General features: G+C 41.8%; 1 protein-coding gene across 6 annotated transcripts in view; it reads left to right on the plus strand.

The window, feature by feature from the left end:
• Positions 1–4,629: 4,629 nt before the first annotated feature.
• LOC121272117 (tight junction protein ZO-1-like) overlaps positions 4,630–27,524 on the plus strand; it is a 162,124-nt gene continuing 139,229 nt past the window's right edge. For 3 of the 6 annotated variants that reach the window (XM_041178570.1, XM_041178576.1, XM_041178577.1), the window contains exons 1-2: positions 4,630–4,888; positions 6,718–6,820. In XM_041178570.1, the coding sequence (XP_041034504.1) occupies positions 6,776–6,820 (45 nt within the window). In that variant the 5' untranslated portion in view covers positions 4,630–4,888; positions 6,718–6,775. The remainder of the gene's footprint in view (positions 4,889–6,717; positions 6,821–27,524) is intronic. The other 3 variants (XM_041178574.1, XM_041178571.1, XM_041178573.1) reach the window with 2 other exon arrangements.

The following is a 27,524-nucleotide window of genomic DNA, read 5'->3' on the forward strand; positions in this document are numbered from 1 at the left end:
TACAAATACACGAATCATTAAAAGTCGAGTCACGGGTCAGGAAGGCCATAAAAAAAGCCCAAATTTTTGCAGGGACTGAGATGGTCTCCGAATTAACGCAAAATGGCAATAGTCCCTCCCCTCCAAACCTGGCACCCAGTATTTTCACCAAAGGAGGAATAGAGGCAGGTTATAGTTTCCACATCAATGGTTCACAGAGGCAGCAGCATATGTAAAAGTGCAGCTGCATCAGTCAGGTGCAATTTCCATTACCCAGGTTTCTGAAATATGGCTCATGGATTTGAGATTTTTCTGGAGAAGATCTAAACTTACCAAAGTTCTTTGGAGAAGTAAGGTACCCTTCTTGAGAGGTAAGGGACCCTTTTCAAAAGGTCTGGGGAACCCTTTGGGAGAGGTCAAGTGCTCTTTGGGTTTATTAAAATGGCCCCTGAATGTGTGTAAAAAGTGGGTAAATGCATTGAAACTGTCAAGCTATCAAGGCATTTAAATCTTCTGCCTTTTAAATTAAGATAAAGCCCTAGCAGTCTGTACTTCAAAAAAAAGTGCTTGATATCCCACACTGTCTGTTGACATAAGCCTGAGGCCTGTCATTATAGGGTTTGTGCTGCATGACTGATTTCACAATGTATCATTATCACAATGGGGTGCCTGTCAGTTCACAATTTAATTGACAGCTCCAAGGGGTTATAAGGTAGTTGATGTGGCGCTATGAATACAAATACTTGTTTTTATAAGGGATTAAGTTCTTGAGTGTAATATTTGATTTTATAAGGGATTGAGTAGTTGAAGAAATTTAAATGTAGTGAATGGGTTTTCAATCAATGCAAGTGTTTTTTTTTAATACTGAGGTCATGAAGACACCTAGAACTTTATTTTAGTTCACCTCAGCATGGATCCTGAGGTCTGCTCATGGTGGATGCTGGGTGAGTTGGCATAGAGGGTGTAAGGGCATAAGGCAGTGGTTGGGGGGCATAGGTTGGCATGAGTTGGCATAGAGTATCCTGTGCTTTATTAATAGGGGCATAGAGTACAAGGGCAAGGAGGTTATTTTGAACTTATATAAGTTACTAGTATCTCAGCTAGAGTATTGTGTCCAGTTCTGAACACTGCACTTTGGGAAGGACGTGAAGGCATTAGAGAGAGAGTGCAGAAAAGATTCACAAGAATGGTTCCAGGGAAGAGGAATTTCTGTTATGAAGATAGATTGGGGAAGTTAGGACTGTTTTCCTTGGAGAAAAGAAGGCTGAGAGGAGATTTGACAGAGGTATTCAAAATCATGAAGGGTCCAGACAGAGTAAATAGGGAGAAACTATTCCCACTCATGAAAGGATTGAGAACTGTCTGAGAGTGTGGTGGAGGCAGGTTCAACTGAAGCATTCAAAAGGGAATTAGACTGCTATTTGAAAAGAAACAACATGCAGGGTTATGGGGAGAAGTGGAGGGAATGGCAGTAGGTGAGTTGCTCATTCGGAGAGCTGGTGCAGACACGATGAGCCAATTGGCCTCCGTCTGTGCTGAAACAATTCTGTGATTCTGTGACGGGCATGGGAGATGGATGGGGGGCATGAGGTAGCTTGGATGGGGCATGGGGAGTGGCCTTTCACACAGTCCACCTCTGCACCTGGCAGCCTGTGGCTGCCTCCATACTGTTTCCAGGGAAGGTGGGCCTGATTCCTATTAACCTCCTCCCCCCAGAACAAAAATTAGAACATCCAGGGCACTTTCTCCTGAGTCAGGTTTGCAGAGTTGGGAATTTTCCCGACCCTGCAGAAGTGAAAATTCAGCCCTAGACTTTATTTCTAAAGGGACAGAATTGAAAAGTAGTGAAGCTTTACTAAATCTGTTTGAACCATGGTTAGACCATAACTGCAGTCCTGGTAGCCATATTATAAAAAGGATATAAAAGCACTGGAGAAGATTTACAAGGATGATACCAGAAATTTGTGGCTATACATATCAGGAAAGGATTGATAGGCTGGACCTCTTTAGCCTTGAAAAGAAAAATGACCTGATAATAGTTTTTAAAATCATGAAGGAATTTCATAAAGTGGATACAGGGAGAATGTTTGCTCTTGTGGGGAAGACTGGAGGCTATCAATATGATAGTAACCAATAAAACCAATAGTGAATTCAGAAGAAACTTCTTTACCCAGAGAGTGGTGAGAATGTGGAACTTATTACCACAGGGAGTGGTTGAAGCAAATAGTATAGATGTACTAAGGGGGAGCTAGACAAGTGTATGAGGGAGAAGAGAATAGAGGGTTAGAATGATAGATTTAGATGAGGAAAGAAAGGAGGATGCTTGAGTTGAGCATATGCAACATGGACTGCATGGGCCAAATTTTTTGTTTCTGTGCCATATATCCAATGTAAAAAATGATTATTTTTCTGCAATCCACCATTCAATGAGTTGTATTTCTTCCATATAATGTCCTCTCACAAGAACACAAGAAATAGGAACAGGGGTAGACCATACTTCTCCTTAAGCCTGCTGCGCTATTTAATAAGGTCATAGCTGATCCTCCATCTCAACTCCACTTTCTTGTCCAATCCCCAAATCTCTTAATAACCTTAAAGAACAAAAAATCTATTGATCACACCTTTGAATCTACTCAACGACTGAGCATCCACAACTCTGAGGTAGAGAATTCCAAAGATTCACCACCCTCGGAATGAAGAAATTTCTCCTCATATTAGTCATTTATATCCTTATCCAGAGAATGTGACCCTCGATTTAGACTCTGTAAGTCAGGAGAAACAGCCTCCCAGCACTGACCCTGTCAGGCCCTCTCAAAATGTTGCATGTTTCCAAGGCCGCTTCTCCTCAATCTAAAAACACTGACTCTTGTTTGGATGGTTCTCCATAGGAATTCTGGCTTCAAACACCTCAACCTTACAATAAGATTGCAGATTTTATTTTATTCTTTCCCTCAATGTGGACAACATTTGTGACCTACGTATGGAAAATGCACCTAGCAAGAATCAATGCACTTGGGAGAGGAGGGATAATTGTAATAAACTTTCAGTCATATTTACAAATATTTTCCATGTTAATTGGATAGATGATATTACATGATTCTCTTTACACCCAGTTGAGTTCCATGGCTGTGGTAATTATGGTTTTAACTAAACGTGTAATATACCTTTAGGAAGAATGTTATAAAGATCACATGATCTTTTGTAACAAATAAAGGAAAAGCATGAGCTACCTCTGTAGTATGGAGATAGGGTTTGATGTGAAAGCACATGAGTAGCTGCTGAGTACCTTTGTAAATAAACAGAATGTTTTCTATCTGGTTGGCTGGTCAACTATGTATAGCACCAGCTTGGCCACCCCACAAACATGCAACTGAGAGTAATAAGTCTCAACAATGGCTTAACATTATTGCAGATTCTATTTCCCTTGTAAGAATAATCAACACTAACAATTCACAATTTACACCATGTTGGCACAAAACATCAGTTCCAATAGGGGCTAATTAAATTCGCCCTGATGAAAGGTCATTGACCTGAAGCTTTAATTATTTCTCTCTCCAGAGACGCTGCCTGATCTGCTGAAGGTTTTCAGCATTTTCTAGTTTTACTTCAGATTTCCAGTACCCGCAGTTTTTTTTATCTTTATCTGTGAAAGCGGAAGGCAAGGAAACCACAGCAAGTAGTTTCTGAAATACTTGCGGTTTAAGAGTTTCCTGCCACATTTCCCACTGTCACCGAGTTCGGTCACGTCAAATGCAACCAGCCCAACCTGAAAGCTGCACAAATCTGATTTTGATTTAGACCTTGATTCGAACTGTATCTTAACCCAAAGCATCAGCGGAGGAAGCAAATTGCAACAGCCTTGGAGCGGAATCAGCAACGAGAGGGAGGGGGTGCATGGATCGAATTTTATCCAGTAGAAATCGAACAGTTATTGCGGCAAATAATAATTAAATAAATAAGCTGAGCTCCGTTACGAAAAGCTATGAAATGCACTGAGCTATGAATTGTGTCTCTCTCTGTTGGCTGGTGTTGCTTCTCCCCGAGAGAGTGGCACAGACCCCCTCAGCCTGTCAATCAGACTCGGGTTGCAACACAAGGGGGCGGGGAAGGATCCTGTCAATCAGCCTCGGGTTGCTATGCAACAAGGGGGCGGGGAATGATCCTGTCAATCAGCCCCGGGTTGCTATGCAACAAGGGGGCGGGGAATGATCCTGTCAATCAGTTCCGAGTTGCTGTGCAACGAGGGGGCGGGGAATGATCCTGTCAATCAGTTCCGAGTTGCTGTGCAACGAGGGGGCGGGGAATGATCCTGTCAATCAGTTCCGGGTTGCTGTGCAACGAGGGGGCGGGGAATGATCCTGTCAATCAGCCCCGGGTTGCTATGCAACAAGGGGGCGGGGAATGATCCTGTCAATCAGTTCCGAGTTGCTGTGCAACAAGGGGGCGGGGAATGATCCTGTCAATCAGTTCCGAGTTGCTGTGCAACAAGGGGGCGGGGAATGATCCTGTCAATCAGCCCCGGGTTGCTATGCAACAAGGGGGCGGGGAATGATCCTGTCAATCAGCCCTGGATTGCTATGCAACAAGGGGGCGGGGAATGATCCTGTCAATCAGCTTCGGGTTGCCAGGGCCCGGGACGCTCCTATTGGTCGGTGCTGGAAGCCCCGCGGCCTTGTTGTTTTGCGCCTGTGAATCCGGCCGCCGGAGTTGGGGAGCAGAGGCCACGGGAAGCGGAGCGGGAGTGACGGGATTGTGCGGCCTCTGTCTCCTCCTCCTGCTGCTGTGGGATGTTCGGTTCCAGCCTGTGAGGAGAAGCAGCGCCGCGGAGCGAGGCCGGGATTTTGTGCTTTTCCCTCAGACAAACTGCGAAAACAAGATGTCCGCCCGGGCGGCCGGAGCAGCGGGCAAGGTGGGGGAATGGGGGGGGGCCGGGGGCCGGGGGCCGGGGTACTGGCCTCCCGGGGCCGGGCTGCGGCTTGGCCAGAGGCCAGAATCTTCCGTCCTCGAGTAGCAGCTTCATGGTTGTGGGCAGCCGCCTGTCGCTGTGACCCTGGGGTTAAAGTGGCTGACGGGCTGAGAGCGGACAGACTGTGTGTCTGGACCGGGCGAGTGAAGTGAGTTCACTGCGGCCCGAGTGTCAGTTGAGTTCCTAACAGAGAGTCTGTTTACTGTTCCCAACACCAAGTCTGCTTGGTGCTTGGCCCCGGCCTCACCACTGAAATCGCTTGGCAAACTTTCGCTGTTTGGTGTTTGAATTAAATAGTCTTTCCTTCATTCTTAGCGGTCAGTGGTGGTTAACAGGTCCACGCTGTCGATCCGCCTCTTGGTTGTGGAGAGGCGTTTGGACAACACGACCATTGTCCTGAAATGAGACCAGATCTGGTTTCAGTCCGGTGATGTAACTTTAAGGTATGCGCTCGAAACCGAGCGAAGGGAGAGAGGGCTGGATGAATATTTCTGCTGTGTAATGTTAGCCAAGTCGTCATGAAAGTTGTAATCAGTTGCCTTACAAGAGTTTCCATCGACAGTCAGCTGAGAAAGCGAAAATCTCAGCGAGTCTGCGTTTGTTGCTGTGCGTATTCACCCGCTTTGAATTGTTAGAGTGAGCTAGATGACAGCGCAAGGCTGATTTTTTTTTTGGGGGGGGGCTTTCTTTTAATATGTTGAACCACTTATAAATTATTAAATTCGCAGATTTTTCAAGGAAAATATATTTTTAGTGATGGTGGTACATTGAACTGAAAGCGTCTACTCTACGCAGGAAAGTGACCAAACTTTCTTTGACCATGTAGTTAAAGGGTTGATTTGAGCTCGGGTCATCAGGGGCGAAAGATGATGATGATACTTGGGTCTAGATCCTGTCCTGGATTTACATATACCTTTTAGGTGTACAACGACTTGCATTTGTGTAGCATCTTGTATAGGTAGTGAAATGTAGCTAAAGGCAGACAGATCTTGAAGAGATTTTTGAAAATAGGGAGAGATGTAGCAAGATTGAAGACGTTAAACAGAGAAATGTGGGAACATGATGGAGGAGGGCAGCTCAACAGACCCCGGTGCTGAGATTGGAGGGTGCAAGCTGGGACCTAAAGCTAGAAAGGGTTGCACCAAGGCAAAGATGGATTTATAGGCAAGGATTTTGAAACCCATACACTCGAGCATGTAGCATTGTGCCAAATCATTGTGCAACTGGATTTGAAACCAATCTAATAAATATTGGGGCCATTCAGAATTGTATTATGATTTGTTTTGCAGTCAACTTCAAGTGTAACATTACTTTATAGAATAAGGATTCTTCAATAGGGCCTCACCAAGTCAGGGATATCATGGTTGATGAAATTCGAGTTTCCTTGGTTCTCCCCCAGTTTGGTTACACTTTTTCCCACTCAAAATGTTCTAAAAGATTTAAATTTCTGCTGTTTTTGCTGTATGTTAACTGGCAATTTTGCAATTTTGGACTGATGCCCACCAGAAACCGCATTGAATACTGTCCATGTTAATTACAAGTAAAATCTCTCATCTGTGATGAGGGAAGAGTCTTTGATTCTGTCAGGGAAAAATATGATACAAAGTGTTGATGTTGCGAAGATGGGGGGCTGAACCAGATGGATCTCCCAAACATTGACTTTGTATTTGATTAGATTTTGCGCTGAACTAAATTGAAAATACATGAACAAATTCCAAATGAGATCATTAATGGTATCTTTTGTGTGCTCCTGAAAATGTTGCGCTGTGAAGAATGCCGTTGTGCTGCTTTGAGAGTTGGTCTTCATAGAAATTCGAAAGTAACATTTTGATGGAACTGGCCTCAACCACAATCAATATGTTTGTGAAGAATGGGGTGAGCATCACTGTTTCAATAGTTCAATGAGTAAAGTACAATATGTTTTGTTACTGAGCTGAGTTTGTGTGCATGTCTGCTCTGAGTCTTGCTTCATAGTGAAATCTGGTTTCTTTTTCTTGACACTTATCTATAAGTTAGCTTCTTGATTTTAAACAGCAAAGTAATGAACAACCTTAATTTGCTGATAGATGGAAACTGAAACATTCTGTGCCATAGATAAACTGGATGTCTAGCTTTTGGAGTAGTGAAGTTGTGTTGACATTGCAAAATGGTGACATAACTCAGTAAGTTGCTGTACCATGTTATTGTGCCTTGATTGATCTGAAGCAAGTGAGCCAAATTCAACAAAGTAGTTTGGTTTTGGGGGCTTGAGTGACTGAAGAACATATTTTGATTTTCTGCTCCCATCTGAGAACTCAGTATATATTTAATAAATCAGTGCTGGAATGCATCTTTGGCAACACTTGTTCCCTTCAAATTCAGAATGGTGCTTGCATTTGGGACTGAAAGCACTTAGTGACTGTAATTGTGACAGCCTTTTGTTAAACTACGTGGACCAGAAATTCCTTTGTGTGAACTGAGCACAGTGACTAAAACTTTGAGATTGTTGCAGTTTTCAGTGTGGTTTCCTGTAATTGTTGAGTATATATTGAAGTTTTAAATAATAGCAACAACTTGGATTTCTATGGTGGCTTTAATGTAGGAAAAAAGCCCCAAGGCACTTCAGGATTTTTTTTATTCATTCATGGGATGTGGTTGTCGCTGGCTAGGCCAGCATTTATTGCCCATCCCTAATTGCCCTTGAGAAGACCATAAGGCATAGGAGCAGAAGTAGGTCATTCAGTCCATCGAGTCTGCTCCACCATTCAATGAAATCATGACTGATCTGATAATCCTCAGTTCCAATTTCCTGCCTTTTCCCCATAACCCTCGATTCTCTTACTGATTAAAAATCTGCCTACTCAGCCATGAATATACCTAACGGTCCAGCTTCTACAGCTCTCTGCGGGTAAAGAATTCCACAGAATCACTACCCTCTGAGAGAAGAAATTCCTCCTCACTTATGTCTTATATGGGTGACCCCTTACTCTGAGATTATGCCCTCTGGCCCTAGACTGTCCCTCAAGGAGAAACAACCTCACAGCATCTATGCTAAGAATCTTGTATGTTTCAATAAGGTCGCCTATCAATCTTCTAAACTCCAATGTGAAGGTGTTGGTGAGCTGCCTTCTTGAACTGCTACAGTCCATGTTGTGTAGGTACACCCATAGTGCTGTTAGGTGTTCCAGGATTTTGACCGAACGACAGTGAAGGAACGGTGATATATTTCCTAGTCAGTATGATGAGTGACTTGGAGGGGAACTTCCAGGCAGTGGTGTTCCTATCTGCCTGCTGCCCTTGTCCTTCTAGATGGTAGTGGCTGTGGGTTTGGAAGGTGCTGTTTAAGGAGCCTTGGTGAGTTTCTGCAGTGTATCTTGTAGATGGTACACACTGCTGCTACTGTGCGTTGGTGGTGGAGGGAGTGAATGTTTGTGGATGTGGTGCCAATCAAGCAGGCTGCTTTGTCCTGGACAGTGTCAAGCTCCTTGAGTGTTGTTGGAGCTGCACTCATCCAGGCAAGTGAGGAGTATTCCATCACACTCCTGACTTGTCCCCTTAGATGGTAGACAGGCTTTGGGGAGTCAGGAGGTGAGTTACTCGCTACCGGATTCCTAACCTCTGACCTCTTGTAGCCACAGTATTTATATGGCTAGTCCAGTTCAGTTTCTTGCCATTGGTAATCCCCAGGATGTTGATAGTGGGAGCTTCAGCAATGGTAATGCCATTGAATGTCATGGGGCGGTGGTTAGATTCTCTCTTGGAGATGGTCATTGCCTGGCGTTTGTGTAGCATGAATTTTATATGCCACTTGTCAGCCAAGCCTGGATATTAACCAGGTCTTGCAGCATTTGGACATGGACTGCAAAGTGCGTGATCAGATAAAAATGGGTGCCAGAATAAAGAAGGTGTAATTAGTCGGGGTGACCAACAGTTTAGTCAAAGAGGTGGATTTTAAGGAGGGCCCCTGAAAAGAGGATAGCAAAGCGGAGGGGTTAGTTTGAGTGAATTCCATAACAAGGGACCTGAACATCTGATGGCATGGCATCAGTGGGGTGCTGAAAAGAGGGGGCATGTAGAAAAGCACAGTGTCAAAGGAATGGAGTGTTTGATAGGGGGAGTAGGTTGTGGGCATGAAGGAGAGTACGGATAAATGTAGATGTGAATGCATGAAGAAATATAAATACAAGGACGAAAATTTTAGATTTAGGCATTGGAATCCAATAGCCCAGTGAGGACAGGGGTAATGGCTAAGTGGGATTTGGAATGTATTTTGGACAAGGTGAATTTTACAAGGGTGAAGGAGGTGATGGGCATAGATGAGGCTGTCAGCAGCAGATGTGGTAAAATAGATGCTATTATGGTGGTGGAAGTAGGTGTCTTTGTGATGGAGAGGTTATGGCGTTGGAACCTCATCTCAGGGTCAGAAAGGTAATAGTAGTTGTAGCTGAGGTAGTAGTTTGGTTCAGCCTGGACCAGTGTCTGGGGAGGGGAGGTGAAGCTGATGATGAGGGTACAGAGTTGGTGGTGGGGAGTGAAGATGATAGACTTCAACTTGCCCAAGACTAAATATCATAGTCGACATGGAGGCAGTGAAGGGATTGAGAGAAATGGAGCTGGCTGTTGTCAGCTTACATGTGGAACTTGACCCCATATCTGTGGATGGGATCACCAAGTGGTAGCATGTAATTAGGTAAAAGAGGGACCCAAGAGCAGTTGTTTGGGGGCCCAATGTCATGGTGTCAGTGGTGTTGGGGTAGTAAGAGAAGCTGCAGATGACTTGCCTATGTGAGGTTGGAGCTATGTGGGGGCAGTTGATCTGAAGTTTGGAAGAAAGGAAGGTGGAGGAGATGGTTTAGGTGACCATGTTAAAGGCTACAGAAAGATAATTGTCATGGCAGGAAAGGAAACCTGATTGGAGAGATTCAAACGTGTTTTGGAAAAAATGGGCATGCATTTCAGAGGTGATGAAATATTGTACTTTGGAAAGGAAAGGGAGGTTGGAGATGGGCTGTAATGGCAGAGTGGGGTAATGATGGTTTTCAAAGTCAGGGAAACAGTATCTGAGGAGAGGGAACCGATTATAATCAAGTAGTGTCTCAAATCTGCTGTCCAAAAACTGGACATTTTTAGAATGTGCCATGCATCATTTTAATTGAGTAAAATAAAAAAAATAACTTACCTGGACAATTCAATAAGGTGTTGGAAGAGTGTGGTGTGCCATCTGACTAGTTAACCCTTACCTTGCTTGCATGCTGGTCTATTTCCATGCTCCTAACTGATCTGAAATCTGGCAAGATCTGAAATCTGACATGGCCTATGTAAAGGAAACAGAGGCTGTTGTAAGGCTTATCTTAGTCATAGTAATAAAGAACCCCATGAGCCCCTTGCACTTGTTTGGGGGGGGTGTTTGCTTCAAGGAGATGGTTGACAATGAAGATAAGCTATGAGTTATCTTTGCTCACCGGCATGATTAATGGGTGTGGGGAGTGTGGACTAATATCAGTTGAAATGGCATAATATTGAGCATGATGGAGATCTGAAATGAAAACAGCAAATGCTGGAAATACTCAGCAGGCCAGACAGTATCAGAGAGAGTTGAGAGCCTTGATGAAAGGTCACAGATCTGAAGCATTAACTCTGTGAAGAGAGAAACAGATGCTGCCCAGCTTGCTGAGTATTTCCAGCATTTTCTGTTTTATTGTCACTTGAAATCTGTTGAATAGATGAATAATTTCTTTGCCAGATAAGCTGAAGTTTGTTCCCATCAGCAACTTAGGATGGGAGCTGTACTAAGAAATTGACCAGATTGAGGGCGAATGAAGTGGTCAAGGGCATCATGTTTAAACAGAACGATGGCAAAGTACCGTGGTGAATGGAAAGTCAAAAGCTTGTTGGTTGGAATTTAGTGCAGTTGTAAGTGATTTGTGGGAAAGTTTTTGAAAGTGTATAGGGGAAGCATTTGCAATGAAAACAGTTTTCTGCTGAGTGAACTATGTCTTGTACAATGAATGTAGCAACTTTCAAAAGTCAGAATTATTTTGTGCCTTACAATACTTGTTTGAATTTTTAAGTCTTTTATTTTGGCGTATGAGAAAGGTCTTTCCAATTGTGCTGCACAATTGGATTTTGCAAGATGTGGTTTTTACATTAACCTAATGCAATAGATTGATGAGAAAAAGTGGTAATCCTTTCCTACAATGGTGTGGCCCTAACACTATGTACTATACTGGTTAATAATTTACACAGTAAGGTGGATTAAGTAAAAGAGAACTGAGGTGAATAAGCACTGCAATTTTACATCACAGTATCTTGTGAACTTTTTCTTTCACTACAGTGAGTTTTCTTAGTCCAAAAATACCACAGAAATTGTCAGCCCTAGCTCAGTCCCAGCAGACGAGCATCTGAATCAGATGATTGTGGGCTCAAGCTCCACTCCAGAAATTTGAGTAAGTAATCTAGACCAGTGTTTCAAAACATTTGTTACTAGCTGCTTGTGGCTAATCAGGAATCCGGGCATGATTAATTACATTTTTGATTTATGAATAAAATGACACTCAGACATGTGATTGCAATACTCATATTAGCACCGAGTATACATGTTTAAACTTTGTGTATAAACTTTAATCTTTGTGTACATTTGCTGGTAAAATAGTAAGATAAAAAGCTATGTGTTTTTTGGTCATTGCGTGATTTATGTTTTTGGTTCCTGCTCATTTTGTTATTGCTAAAATGGTGTATAACACGGGAGAAGTTCCACACTGGGGTTGATGTTGAAGTAAATGCATACTTGAAGTCATTTGCCTATACTTTGTGCACTAAAATTGGTGCGTGTTGTATAAACAGTAGAGTTGTAGCTATCCCTATGGCTAGTTGGTGATTTCTATTGGTCAACACTTGTATAAAAACAGCTTGGATCAAGTGTTAGGCTGAAGTGCAGGTTTTTAAAATTTTTTTTGCCAATTTTCTCCTGGAGTGCTGGTTTCTTGCTGGGATATCATTCTGCAGATACGTCCTCCCATCTGGTACCTCAACTTTTATCCATAAGCCAAGGCCATAAGTATTGGCAAGATATACAGGGGTATCCCTGTATAATGTCACATTTTTGAGTAGAGCGTAATTTCCAGTCATTGGCATCAGGAAGCCTTTAATGGGGAAAATTGTAGAGCACCTAATACTTGTCGAATTATACTAAGCAAATTCAACACAGGTGGAATATTGAAATTGGGTGTTTGCCATCTAAGTTGCCCAGCTGTTAACTGCCTTCACCTGAGCAATTGGCCATACAATGTAGATCCTACATTTTAAAGAATTCAACTGTGTGCCTAACTGTACCAGATGCCCAAAACACTTCCAGGATTCGGAAAAGATTCTGCCATGTGACTAGAAAAAATTGCTGAACTCTGTGTAATGTGAACCATTGAATTATAATCTAAATTTCTATTATAGGAAAACACAGGGTAAATTCCTTGTATAACAAGCTTGGTGGCATTTTGTTCACATTGTATATTGAGTAATGGAATTGTATAAAGTACTGACATTGAACTCTGCTCCAATGTGAGCCTGCAAAAAGTACCAGGAAGTATAAGCTGGACTTGCTGCTTGCTTGAGGCTTTGCTTTAAAAACTCAACACAGAGTAACATGTTCATAAATTGATGTGGGCTGTTACAAGAAGTGCAGCAAATTTCCATTTGTTATGAATTTGCAAACTAATTTGTATTAGTTGAGCAATCAGAATTGAACATTTTATTCATTAGAATCAGATTTTAAAGTTGAATTTCCTATAGCTTTACTCATTCATTTTCTGGAGTTAACAAACTTAAAAATATACATGAAATTGTGCATTAACTTCCTAAAACTTCCTAAGTTCTGTAGGAATGTGAAAGATGAACTTCCTGTTTTTAATTGAATTTGAATGGTGTTGGGGAAATGGATGGGATTGAAGGCCGATTAATCCCCAGGGTTTTATAATCTACATCCCAGAATACTTAAGGAAGTGGCCCGAGAAATAGTGGATGCATTGATGGTCATCTTCCGAGATTCTATAGACTCTGGAACAGTTCCTTCAGATTGGAGCGTAGCTAATGTAATCCCACTATTTATAAAGGGAGGTAGAGAGAAAACGTCAGCAGTGGGGAAAATTCTAGAGTCCATTATGAAAGATTTAACAGCTGAGCACTTGGAAAACAGTGGCAGAGTCGGACTGAGTCAGCATGGATTTACGAAAGGGAAATCATGCTTGAGAAATCTACTGGTATTTTTTGAGGATGTAACTAGTAGAGTTGATGAGGGGGAGCCAGTGGATGTGGTTTATTTGGACTTTCAGGAGGCTTTCGACAAAGTCCCACACAAGAGATTAGCGTGTAAAATTAAAGTGCATTGGATTGGGTTTAGTGTATTGAGATGGATAGAAAACTGGTTGGCAGACAGGAAACAAAGAGTAGGAATAAAAGGGTCTTTTTCCGAATGGCAGACAGTGACTAGTGGAGTACCGCAGGGATCGGTGCTGGGACCCCAGTTATTCACACTATATATTAATGATTTAGATGAGGGAACTAAATATAATATCTCCATATTTGCAGATGAAACAAAGCTGGGTGGGATGGTGAGCTGTGAGGAGGATGCAGAGATGCTTCAGTGTGATTTAGACAAGCTGAGTGAGTGGGCAAATGCATGGCAGTTGCAGTATAATGTAGATAAATGTGAGGCTATCCACTTTGGTAGCAAAAACAGGAAGGCAGATTATTATCTGAATGGCTATAAATTGAGAGGGGGAATGTGCAAAAAGACCTGGGTGTCCTTGTACACCAGTCGCTGAAGGTAAGCATGCAGGTGCAGCAGGCGGTAAAGAAGGCAGATGGTATGTTGGCCTTCATAGTGAGAGGATTCGAGTACAGGAGCAGAGATGTCTTGCTGCAATTGTACAGGGCTTTGGTGAGACCACACCTGGAATATTGTGTGCAGTTTTGGTCTCCTTATCTGAGGAAGGATGTTCTTGCTATAGAGGGAGTGCAGCAAAGGTTTACCTGACTGATTCCTGGGATGGCGGGACTGACATATGAGGAGAGATTGGGTTGGTTAGGAATTATATTCACTGGAGTTCAGAATAATGAGGGGGGATCTCATAGAAACCTATAAAATTCTAACAGGACTAGACAGGGTAGATGCAGGAACAATGTTCCCGTTGGTGGAGGAGTCCAGAACCAGGGGTCATAGTCTGAGGAAATGGATTAGACCATTTAGGACTGAGATGAGGAGAAATTTCTTCACCCAGAGAGTGGTGAGCCTTTGGAATTTGCTAACACAGAAAGTAGTTGAGACCAAAACATTGTATGTTTTCAAGAAGGAATTAGATATAGCTCTTGGGGTGAAAGGGATCAACAGATGTGGGGAGAAAGTGGGAGCAGGCTGTTGAATTGGATGATCAGCCATGATCATAATGCATGGCGGAGCAGGCTCGAAGGGCTGAATGGCCTACTCCTGCTCTTCGTTTCTGTGTTTCTACGGACAGTTTTGTTAAGCTTATAAAAACGTATGAAATCTGAATTGCCCTGGATTTAAAGCTGAGAGTTGTTTAGGAATTGATGGTTTTGCATCTGTTATGCAAAGTATAAAATTGGACAACCAAGAAGAAAGTTTGAAGATATGTTAAATGATTATGCATTACATGTAAACAAAGCAACTTTCTGTAGCAATGTGTAAAGGACTTCAAAATGCAATGCAGTTTGTTGTGTTGTAGATGTTATTGATTTTAATTTGAAAATTGAGCTTGTGATGCAGTTTAGACGGTGATGCTGTTGTATCTCATTAGTCTCCAAGTGATAGTAGTTAATCTTTTCCTAGGGATTTTGTGTTTAATGCTTCAAGTGTGGATGCAGCTATTGGCTGATGTCACTATTTTCAAGAGCCCACCCGCAAAGGTTGTATCAATGTTAGCACTATCTGACCTTCAATATCTCCCATGGTGACATTACTTCTATTTTGCTTTAATATGCAACTATAGAATATTGTTTTCTTGGGTGCAGAATAGGAGTTATATTGCCAAAATTAATTCTCCCAGTCACCACCACCCTTGTGTTCACTAATTTACATTGGCTCTTGGTCTAGCAATACTGTTTTAAAATTATCATCCTTGTGTTCAATTCCCTTCATGGCCTCAACCCTCCCTATTTCTGTAACCTCCTTCAGCCCTATAACCATCTCTGTGCTTCCTGAATTCTTGGCTATGGGTATCCCCAACGTTAATTGCTTTACCATTGGTGGCTGTCACTTCAGCAGTCCTAGACCTTAAATTCTGGAATTCTCTTCCTAAATCTCTTTTCTCTTTCAACCTTCTCTCCCTCTTTATTTACTTAATTTCCTGTAAGGCACTTTGGGGCATCCTGAGGTTGTGAAAGACACTACGTAAATAAGTTATTGTTTTAAGATGCTTCTTAAAATCCAGTACTTTGACCAAACTTTTGGTCACTTGTCCTCGTTTCTCAACAACAACAGCTTGAAATAATATTGCACCTTTAACATAATATGTCCCAACGTGCTTCACAAGAGCAATATTAAAACAAAATTGACACTGACTCAGGTAAAGATATATTACTGCAGATAGCCTTGAGCCAAAAACTTAGGTTTTAAGGAGCATCTTAAAGGAGGAGAGGGAGGTGGTGAGGTTTAGGTAGGGAATTCCAGAACTTAAGAACTGTAGTAACTGAAGTCACTGCCATCTGTGGTGAAGTGATTTAAATCAGAGACGCTTAAGAAGCCAGAATTGGAGGAGCACAGCTATCTATGAAGGTTGTGAGACTGAAAATTAGAGGTGGTATGGAGAGCCTTAAAAAGGTGAGAATTTTAAAATTGAAGCTTTGCTCAGCTGGGAACTATTAGAAGTCAGCACAGCAGTGACAGGTGAACAGGACTTGATATGAGTTAGGACCCATGCAACACCATTTTGGGTGACCTCAAGTTCATGAACGGTAGCATGTGGCAGGCTGGGCAGGCATGCACTGGAATAATCAAGTCTAAAGGGAACATAGACAAGCTTGAGGGTTTCAGCAGCAGATGAGCTAAGGCAGGGCCGGAGTTCAGTGCTTTTACATAGGTGGAAATAGATGGTCCTGATGATAGCATGGATATGTAGTTAGAAGCTTGTCTCAGAGTGAAATATGACTAAGGTTGCAAACAACCTGGTTCAGCCTCACGTAGTTGCCAGGGACGTTGGAGTTCGTGGCTAGGGACCAGAGTTTGTGGCTTTGGTCTTCCCAATGTTTAGTTGGAGGAAATTTCTGCTCATTATAACTGGATGTTGGACAAGCGGTCTTAAGATGGTGGTTGGGTCAAGTGTGGTAGTGGTAAGATAGAGCTGAGTGTCATCAACGTGCATGTGGAAACTGCTATGCTTTTGGATAATGTCACCAAGGGGCAGCAGGTAAATGAAAAATAGGGGTCCAAAGATAGATCCTTAGGAAACACCAGGGATAACTGACTTATGTGGCTAGATGTCAAATTTTGTATGATGTTTCTGTGAAATACCTTGGGCCACTTTTCCATATTAAAGGAGCTATATAAATACAAGTTGTTGTATCTTGGAATACATTCATTGCTCAAATCAACACCATCAACAACCAATGAACAAACAACCTCGATTGTTCATTTGTAGATTTGTTGTTGCACTTGGCGACATAACAGGGACTAAGGGTAATTCATTGATTATGGGATGTTTTGGAGTGTACTGATAGGTGCGAAATCAACAACTGTTTCTGCTTCCTTTCTTTTCTCCTTTCCCTCTACTCCTCCCTATATGAAAGAGCTTTACAATAAGCAGGATACCTGATCTGGAAATAAATCCTGAGATCGTTTGTTGTCAAACAGTTTCAGCCAGGTTCCAAGCAGTCCAATTTAGCTAGTTAATTTTTTTCTCTCCTGGTTTTCCTTTCTACAATTATGGTGTCACTATAATGTTAGTTAGCTTTGAAATCTCATGATTTCATCCATTGTAAAGAATTTTAAAATAGATTCAAAGTTCCCCTTTTGCTTTTTTCATTTTAAGCTGCATACATCAAGATGCCAGCAAAGTCAAATACACTTGGAAAGAAATTTTAATGAGTTATTGGATGAAATAATACGGAACCTGGTTTTCATAAGAGTTGAGTCAAGTGGACTAAGCAGGACAAGGGTTCGATCTGCGATCTGTCTTGAGTTTGCTGATCGCATCCAAAATCAGCCACGATTCAGCTGATTATATCCCATATCCCATTATTATGTCCCATGAGATTATATCCCAGCAGCAGTCAGTGCATCAGGAGTGGAAAAGGTTGGTGTGAGAAATAGCTTTTTAAACTATTTAGCAAGAGCTTCGGGTGGTCTGAAGCCAAAGTAATTATCCAAACCTGGGTCCCCAGTTGACCCCTTACAATATTTGGAAATCCTAAATATTTGGCTTTGCTATCTGAAACTGAATTTAGGAAAGCAGAACCTATCTTTAAAATACTTGGGGAAGAGTTCAGAAATAATGCCCAAAAATGCAATGAATTTCAACTTTCATCTCCTTTGTGCGTGAACTCCATTACTGATACCACCTCTTTTGGATGTGGAGAATATTAGATAATTGGGTCAGTTGTATATTATTGATAGGGTTTAAGTACATTTTTTTGTGCGTAACACACATTGAGCTCATATCATTAATGCTCACACACCCAGTATTTCTTCGAATGTAAGAGGTAGCCACAACAGGCTGAACAGCTCGTTGGAATAATGTACCTTAAGTACCTTCTGCATGTGAGGTGCAGAGTGAAATGTTACCTTTCGGGTAGTTGGAAAATCTCTCCTGGATCTGCTGAGGGCCATATGGAATGATTTCCTAATTATAACTCTCCAATGGCTCTGTGTTTATTGAGTGATTAGTTGAGCAACTGTGACTCTGACCAGCATTGGGTTATCAATGTTGCTCAACTGAGGTAGAAATAGGGAGAATAAAAGTAGTCTGGTGTTCTTGTACACAGGGAAAAATACTGGACAGTGATTCTGAATTCTTTATTTAAAATTTCAGTGTGTAATGAATGTGTGGGGACAGGATTGTGTTTGATGCACCACTTGGTGCGCGCACACACACACACACACTATAAAATATGACCTCTTCACGGCCTTTGTACGTAAAAGAGCTAGATGTTAAAGTGTGGGTGTCAACATGTGAATGTGTACATGTATTTCTGGGACCTCTGGAATTCCCTTCCCGAAATTGGACTTTTTGTTCTTGCAATCAATCTGCTGCAGGTGGAGACTCCTATTTGAACAGCAGAATTGTGCTTTAACAAAAACACAAAATGCTGGAAAAACTCAGCAGGTCTAACAGCATCTGCGGATAGAGAGACAGAGTTAACGTTTTGAGCCCGTATGACTCCTCTTCATGTTGGTATAACTATGGTTCAAGATTAGATTCTTATGGAAGGCCTTCCTGGATTAGTGCCAATTTGAGTAAATTTACTGCTGAACAACATGGCTATCATAGAGATCGATTTTTACCTTTTCCAGGAATTAGGTGACAGTTTAATTATTTTGAATTGAACATTACCTGCTGATCCCCTCATCTTTAATGCAACCTGATCTCCTTAGAGCTTTGCCTCAGTAATCTGAAGCCTGAGCATGTCTAACAGATGCCACAATATTCTACCACATCTTCCTCTGTTTAGATGTATGTTAACAGCAAGTCTTTATTAACTATTTGTAACTATATACATATGTACAGTAAAGGGCACAGGCAAGGAATTATCTCCATGTCTAACATGGTCTTAACATGCCTCTGTTCTACACCACACTAACCCTAGGTCTGGGTCATGTGTCTTCTTACATCATTGTGTGGGCAGTACTGTACTCAGTCCCATATTAACCCTGCATGTACCAGACCCTTTTACTGCACTTTTCCCCCAGTCTTTATCCCATGGATATGGAGTTACACTAGTTTGCTTCATGTCTTACATTGTTGTTAGCCTTATGCATTTACCTTATTGTTACTGTCTTAAAGCTATTCCAACATTATTGTTATTACTGTAATAGCATTATTACAACATTCTCAATATCTCAATACCCCATCTCTCCCCTTCAGGTCATTGGGTTAGAGGTTCAAAAGGCCTGGAGGCCTTCTTACCCATCTTGTTTGCTGTTCTGTCGTAGGAGTGGTAGGCTCTGTTGGTTCTGGTTCTTGCTGTTGGCTTAGAGGTTGGAATGGCATTTGGGTGTGCTTTCATTCTTTTCTTCCATTGCTTTATGCTGAACCACATCTGATCGGTTCGGTTGTTGCCTTGATTCATGGTCATTGTTACTCTTGTTTCTTGTGGGGTGGATGAATATGGTATTTGTCTCCTTGGTACTGCTTTTTTTTTCTTCTTTTTCTGTGTGGGCCATCTTGAAACCCTCTAAGGCTGAGGAAGAGCGTTCCTGTGGCAAGAAGAAGGTTTAGTGGTGTGCTTGCCTCTTTTTTTTGTTCTTGATGGTGAGAAACTGCTACCAGGTTCCAGCATCCCTTGTGGATGTGGCATGTTGGCTGGAAGTTGCAGTGTGTGTAAAATGCTTGCTGTGTCTACCAGCTGTACCATCACTGTAGTTGGAGTTAGAGGCTTCTCAGACTGCTGATCATTCTCTGGTACCACTTTCACTGGAGGTGTCATAGTAATCTCATGGGCATTAGGTTGGTCTGACCATTGGGGATTTTCTGGGACCTGGAATGATAATGAAAAAACTTGTCCTTCAAAGAGAGGAGCAGGACCCCCCCCCCCCACCCCCCGTAAAGTGGAGGGATGGTGTTTGAAGCCAGAGGTCTTGGAGCCATGGTATGGTTCCTTGTCTGACCGGATTGTCATGCTGGCCCATTTGTTAGATGACCATTTACCAGAATGTCAGCATTCCAAAATGAAGAACCGCAATCTTTGACCTCACCCAAGAAACATGGCTGTGTGTCTCCTGGGTTTCGGCCTCAACCTCGTGGATTACCTTTGGGCTATCTGTGTGGGGTTGAGTTTCGGCCTCCACAATTTGCCAAAGTGTCCTTGTCTGTTGCAGTGGAAGCCTTGGGCTGTACTCACAGGGCACTGATCTCCCCTGCGAGGGTGCTTCACACCTCAGTGCTGGCAAAGTTGAATTGCTGGGTAGTTCAGGAATTGCTTTCCCTGACTTGGATTGACCCTGTTTCTTTGTGACCTGATAAACTGGGCTGAGGATTGGCTTCTGCCACATGTTGCACTCTCTCCCCTTAGGATTATTCTGTGTTGTTTGTGTAGCTCAGACAGCCTAACTGTCCTGATTGCCTTGTCTAAGGTTAGATCATCTTTTGCTTGTAGGAGGTCAGAGAGTGAATCATCTGCAACACCCATCACTATTGTCTCTGATGGGTTCAGCCTTTAAATCTCCATATTCACATCCCGGTACCAACCTGTAGAGATCATTAATGAAGGAATCAGCGGGTTCCCCAGGCATTTGGACTCTCATTAATTTGGCTCTAACCAATATTTTTTTGGATTGCAAATTGGAATAAGGATTTTAGAACCTCATCAAATTTTACAGCTGACCCATTAATATCCTGTCATGCAATGATGTTGTTTGCAATTGGTCCTATTGAGTAAAGAAGTGTGTTTACTTCCTCTTATTTTTTTTAAAAAAAGAAGTGATGCTGTATCTTAATCATTTCCTCTAAAGACCCCAATCTTGTGGCTGGCCTGGGCCTTGAATGAATCCAAGTAGAGTTGGAAATGTGGAATTGTGATCCATGTTAAAGAACTTTGAAGTGTGGGTCTGGCTTTAAGAGCTTACAGACTTTCAAGATGGTGTCACCATTCATTACAGTGCAAAGGATTTCCTGTGCTTGCTGGTTTTCGTGGGCTCTGCAAAATGGTGGCGCCGCACTTCTGGAAGAAATTTTTTTAACAATGGCTGCGTGGTTCGGCTGTCTACGACTTATTTCGCTCAGCAGTTTACTGCTGCAAGTTGCGAGGCATTCACATTCAACCAAGATGTGCTGTTTTATGAATTGGATGGTCACAACATTCCCGAGAGGCTGATTAATTTAATTTGTTGTTTTTTTTCTTGAATTCTGAGGCCATGTGTTGAGGCTTGGATCGTGTATCATGATGAGCTTCATTCAAACAGTGGTTCTGATTTTGGGTTAATAAAAGGGGTTCTCAGGACTAGCTGCAACCTGGAATTTAAAAAGATTTAGCTCACCCTTGCAGGCTCTGGACTCTGCAAGCTGAAACTGGACATATGAGAGAGATTCCATGAAGCCTTCTGCTGCAATAAAATCTCTGCCTTCAGCTTCCAGGCTCTTTTCTCTGAAGCTTTTTAACGAATTGTCTCAGCATCTTCAGCTTTAGTTGGGAGCTTCTTCCAGCTCAGAATTTCTGTTGAAGGTTTTCTTTTTCTTAGTCTTTCAGCATTTCTGTGTGGTTCAGGGTTTTTGATCCCAGGTTGCCACCATGTTGGGATGGTATTGGTTACCGAACATGTCTGTTAAAGAGCCTTTGTCATCTTCTATATGTTAACAACAAACCTTTATTAAATACATGTAACTATATACATATATACAGTAAAAGGTACAGTCAAGGAGCTATCTCAAAGTCTCGGTCTTAACACGTCTCTGCTCAGCACCACACTGACCCTAGATCTGGGTCATGTTCCTTCTTACATCACTGTGTGGGCAGTATTGTACTCAGCCCGCATTAACTCAGTGGCCACGTTGACTATTTGTATCTGAGCATGGATCGTGGGTGCTGGTGAGTGCATCAGTTCATATGGCGAATCATAACCAAGCCTGACCCTAACTTGCTGTGTCTGCATAAACAGATCATTGGATAAGTGATAGCTTCGACAAAATGCCTTTTTCAGCAATAGTCAAGTTCTGTACTACCAAAGGACTGTTTGGGTAAACTATAAGGAACAAAAACAGAATTACCTGGAAAAACTCAGCAGGTCTGGCAGCATCGGCGGAGAAGAAAAGAGTTAACATTTCGAGTCCTCATGACCCTTAGCAGAACTATAAGGACTTGGAAGCTTTGCCAGGCTTGGTGTTTATTATCATTTGCTTTATCCCTTTTTCCTGGCATGGTGAAGCCTTTGAAGTGGCAGTGAAATGGACAGTTGAGCAGAAAACTTCTGGTCTGTATGAACCAGTAACACATTCTGCTTCATCCACTGAGCTAAAGGAGAAACTTATTTAAATGAATGCACCAAATCATTTTAAAGAAGGTACAGTACTGATAATTATGTTTATAAATGATTGAGAAAAGCTGTATTTGGCCCATTAACAATCTTTTGTTATTAGATTTTACACTGTAATTGAGGACAAGAATTTTGTACTTTTCTACAATGTTAGTTATGTACACAGTAAATAACCTAGCACAGCAATCCTGTGCCAAGTCTACCCTTTCGTTTTCACTCCCGTTTTAATTGATTTGAATCTATATCAACAAGTAATCTGAAACTTTGTAACATACTGACATTACTACATTTCAAGTAAATGTAGTACAATTTGAGAAACAAAATGTATCCAAGATAATCTTTTTCTTATGAAAGATTCTCATTGGTTTAATTCCATTAAAGATGCTAACTTGAAATTTGAAAAAAGTGTTGTTACTATCCCAGCAGAGACTGATAGTTTTTTAAAAAGATATTTGAATTCCTAATGACCAACTTGAAGGAATTGCAGATTTCAGATTTTAAAACTTACTGTAACAAAGTAAAAACAACAGCAAATAAACATGAATCAAAAAGCAGAATACTGTGGATGCTGGGAATCTGAAATAACAAAGAAAAGGCCCGGACCCTCCAAAAAGCTGCAATCATCGGTGGATTGCCGCTCCGCTGGAACACATTCCCAACCCAATGCTGCTCTGCGTTCTTCCAGGATCTTGAAGATCTGAGCCCAGCTTTTCCAGAATTGTGGAGCACAGCGTCCCTCAGAGAGCTCCATAAAAGTGGAACAGAATCAGTGGGGGTTAGAGAAGTACAGACGCTCCCTCTTTTTATGCTGTATGGTAAGTTTAAAGGCTCAGTCTTTGAATACTAGTGAAAGGGCGAATGGATGAATGAATGAGTGAATGGGTAGGGTGGGAGAGGTGGGTATTCAGGTCCAGGGTTGGGGTGCGGGGTGATGGTGGTCCGGTCTGGCAAGGGGCTCTTCGGGTGGAAGGAGGCTGGTCAAGGGGCTGGTCGGGAGGTAGTCGGGTCAGGTCACGGGGGCGAAGGGGGGTTCATTTCTGGAGTTACCCAGGAATTAGACTAGGTTTTAAACATTTCATGAGTAACTCTCCAGGTAAGTACATTGGAACTGGCCCAAGTCTGTGACTCTAGCTCAAGAGTCAAAGACATTCACGAAGGGTCCCCGGGTGCATGGGAATTGGCCATCAGAAGTAGGTCTGTTTGTCAGGACTTCCACAGGGTCCAACCCCCATCTTCAGTCATACATCTAGACCCTGATGATTTGGAGACTAGAAGATTAGGGCCAAAATGCTGAAAATATTCAGGTCAGGCAGAATTTGTGGAGAAAGAAACAGATAAACATTACCTAGACAACTAATATTCTGCGCTACAGAAACTGTACAACCGTGTTTTATTGTGACCGACCCCACGCTGTATGCATTTACGTCACAACAAGCATTCCACAGGATTACAGACTTTGTAAGAAACAGCAGTCACGCCCAGCTTTAAGTGAGTTCATGTCTCCCCATTTAGCTGAGTTGTAATGTCCCATGACAATCGAAAGGCGCTTCCCTCAGTTTTCTGAAAATTCCTGAACTGATTACCGGCAATAAAGTTCACTCTGGAGATTTCTCCTCCCAGCCTTGCCAGGGCAAATGATTCAGTGTCTTTAAAGTGCCATGGGATGCATCTCTTCGACCAGAGACTGTCCTCCTTCGCATTCCATCTTGTAGCTTGCTGAGGACTCTCAACCTTCTCCATTCTGCTGAGCACACCAGATGCAACCTTTTTTCTTTGTGAAACCCCCCTCGCTTTCTGTCCAGAAACTCGAGAGATCGAATGTCTGTTTACATTTAGCCTAGCTGCTCCTGCCTTTGTTTTCAGGTGTGAACACTTTGCAACTTGCTCCCAGTAAGTCTCAACCTGGGCCCCCTACCCCATAGTGACCAAGTTACACAGGCTTGTTGTCGGGCAGAGCTCAGCAGGTCACATGACCTTCAATCATCCATTTCATCTTGAATTAAAGAAACGGTCCAGAACATAATCATATTACAAAACCTCCCATTCTTAACAACGTTCATAGTGACTAGTTTGTTTCTACTGTTCCTTCAGTAATTTTGTTAATGCAATCTGCAGGGTACAGAATGAATTGTGCAAGAAAAGTGCATTTTAGTTTGAATTAAGTTGCTGTTTATATTAAATTGCAACAAAAAGAAAATGAAGGTTCAAGTTATCTTGTGTCCTGATAACAGGGTTATGTTCGGAGCGATTCTTCCCAGGTGCTCATGTTTCCATTTTTGCTTCATGTTTGAAATATGTACAAGTTTTTGGGACAAAATTTACAGCTTTAACAAATGAAAAAAATGAGAAATGGGGTGTTCTTTGTGGTGAGCTTTTGAAAACCTTGACTTGCAAATGATCAGGTTAATGCATATTGAATGTCATACTTTTTGTTGTAGTTGGCTGAATATCTTGTTATATTTCGAGTATGGAGTTGGGAGCTCATGGAGAACGAGACTGAAACCTGTCGTTCTCCTTGTTTCCTTTCTTTTTCATAGCTGCACCAACAGTAATATGGAAATCTATCAGTAGGGGTTAAAAGCCAACACAGGCTTGAATCTGCCCACCTAGATTGGTGATGAGCTAACAATACTTTGATGTAGGTCTGTGGACCTCCCCTGCCTCATATCAGCAAGCGCCAGAGGCTGTAAATTGCACTGTTAAAATGTAAAAACTCCATAATATTGCTAAAAGGACAATACTACAAAAGTTTTTACATGGTTTGCATGTGGCCAAGCGTTGAGGGACCTGCTTATAGGCCTTAGCCTGTACTGTTTTTTGTTATTTGTTATTCATGGCTGGAGGTCAGAAACTTATAGCAAGAGGACAAATTACAATATCACATGTCACGTAGTTCAGCAAGTTAACTAATTGTTTCCCCTCACTTCATATATTTTTACTCCTTTCTGCACAGATTTAAAATGGAATCACTTTACAGTGATGCTTAAAACAGTGCATGGCCTGTGGTCAATCTAATGTGTATTGCAGGGAGATGTCATATGGGTGGGGAAATTACTGTCAGTTTTTATTTAATTATGGGTTGCAGCAAGTTTACCTTTATTAAGAGGGCTCATTTTGCCCTGAGTAGGTGGCGATGGACTTTTTTGTGCTTTAAGACATACTGTGGCCAAGAAAGCTACTATATAAATGCAAGTTCTTTTTCTTCCTTAGTTTGGCCTCAGTCACCTTGTCCACTCGCTTAACCTGTCTATATCTCTTTGAAGTCTTTGTGTTCTCTTCACAGCTTGTTTTCCCACTTAGCTCTATCAACAGCAAACATGGATACATTACAGACTCGAAATGTTATCTCTGTCTGTCTCTCCACAGATGCTGTCAGACCTGAGTTTTTCCAGCATTTTTTGTTTTCGTTTCAGATTTCAGCATCTCCAGTACTTTGCCTTTATTATGGAGACATCACTCTTGGCCTCTTCATCCAACTCATTAATATAGATTGTAAATAGCTGCGGCCCCTTTAATGACCTCTGAGGCACTCCACTCATTACAACCTGAAAATATCCTGCTTATTCCTACCCTCTGCTTCCTACCATTTTCTCATTTCCCATGATAATTTCTCCTGTCTCTTCTTCAAAGGGATCCATTTTTAGTTTAGTTATTCGCAAAAGCTCTTACAATCCATTTGATATTCCTATCGAGTTTACTCTCAATTTTTTTTCCTTTGTTTATAACTTTTTGGTCACCCTTAGCTGGCTTCTAAAACATTCTGTCTCCTTAGGCTTACTGCTATTCTTTGCACCATTTAATCTAATATTGGACTATCGTTAATTTCCCAAGTAAACCACAAATGTACCTCTGTTTGAATTTTTGTTGAATGTTTTAAATTGTTTCTTTAAATTTTTCCCACTATTTATTGTCATACCTTTTAGTCTATTTACCCAATCAATCTTAGCCAAGTCTCCTCTCATACCTATGTAATTGGCTTTGTTTAAGGTTAAGATTCTAGAACTTGGGGTCATTGTTTAAAAATAACATGTTGCCCATTTAAAGCAGATGAGGCGAATTTTTTTCACTCAGGGTCATGAGTCTTTGGAGCTCTTTCCCTGAAAAGATGGTGGAAGCAGAGTCTTTGATTATATTGAAGGCAGGGTTGGTTTAGATTCTTGGTAAACGAGGGGGCGATAGGTTATCAGGGGTAGGTGGGATGCAGATTTCAGGTTACTATCAGATCAGCCATGATCTTATTAAAGGGCAAAGCAGGCTTGAGGGGCTGAATGGCCTACTCCTCCTTGTTTGTATGTATGTTCGTATGTTTGTTTTGGACTGGTGTATGTTGCTCTCAAACAATATGGAATTCAATTGTATTACTTTTCCCAAGAGGATCTTTTGCTATGAAATTATTAATTAACACTGCCTCATGACTCAATTTCTGGATCTAAAACAGCTTTGTCCCTAGTTGATTCCACAACAGGTTGTTTCAAGAAATTGTCACAAAAACATTCTACAACTTGAGTTTCCAGACCACCTTTGCAAATTTGATTTGTCCAGTTTATATGAAGCTTAAAGTTCCTCCTTGATTATTAATATGCCTTAGCTACTAGCTCCAATTATTTCTTGCTTAATGCTCTGCCCAATGGTTACAACTACTGTTAGGGGGCCTATAAAATACTCCCACCAGCATTGTCTGACCCTTGTTGTTCCTGAAACGTATCCATACTGGTTTTACTTCCTGACCTCCTCAATCCAGGTCTGTTTAACTTCTGACCATTCACTGCCTTCACACCTGTGGCTTAGTTAATTAAACCAAAGTGGTAGCAACTTAATTTAGCCTGTTTTAAGAATGGAAATTTTTGCATACTTTTGCAAGCCAAGTGGCTTTCTTAAATTTTGGGAAGTTGAAGGCAAGGAAGAAATGGATTTCTCCTGTCCATGCTCTGGTTCTGTCCTTCTGAGAAAGTGTGGTCTGTAGAAGAACATAGAATGTCTCTTGCTGAATGAGCTTAGCCAGAAAAAAATATTGAGGCTGCTGCTTCTTGGTGCATGAACCAGCTTGCAGTGTATTGCATTCCAGGTGCTGCAACAACTTCAGGTTATTGCTCAAAAGATTTATGGTTATTTTCCTCTTCCTTCCAAAATATGCTTTATGTATTTATGTGTCCAGGTCCAACTTGAAGCCAAAAATTGTATCATTTTCTTAGTTCCTCAGGATTGAAGATGACTTGTTACCACCACTCAGTTCAAGGGGTTTCGAGATGGCCAATAAGTCTGTGTGATCTGCAGACTCTGCCGCTTGTGGGGCAGGTGGTGCTTAAAGGGTTGGGTTATTAGGTTGTTTGGAGGTTTGTGCACTCCCTCCGATGCCTCAACTTTGCCTCTGCACATCCCTAACGAATGTCTGTGTGTTTGGTGTTT

Source organism: Carcharodon carcharias, chromosome 32, assembly GCF_017639515.1.
Source record: "Carcharodon carcharias isolate sCarCar2 chromosome 32, sCarCar2.pri, whole genome shotgun sequence".
Lineage (NCBI taxonomy): Eukaryota > Metazoa > Chordata > Chondrichthyes > Lamniformes > Lamnidae > Carcharodon > Carcharodon carcharias.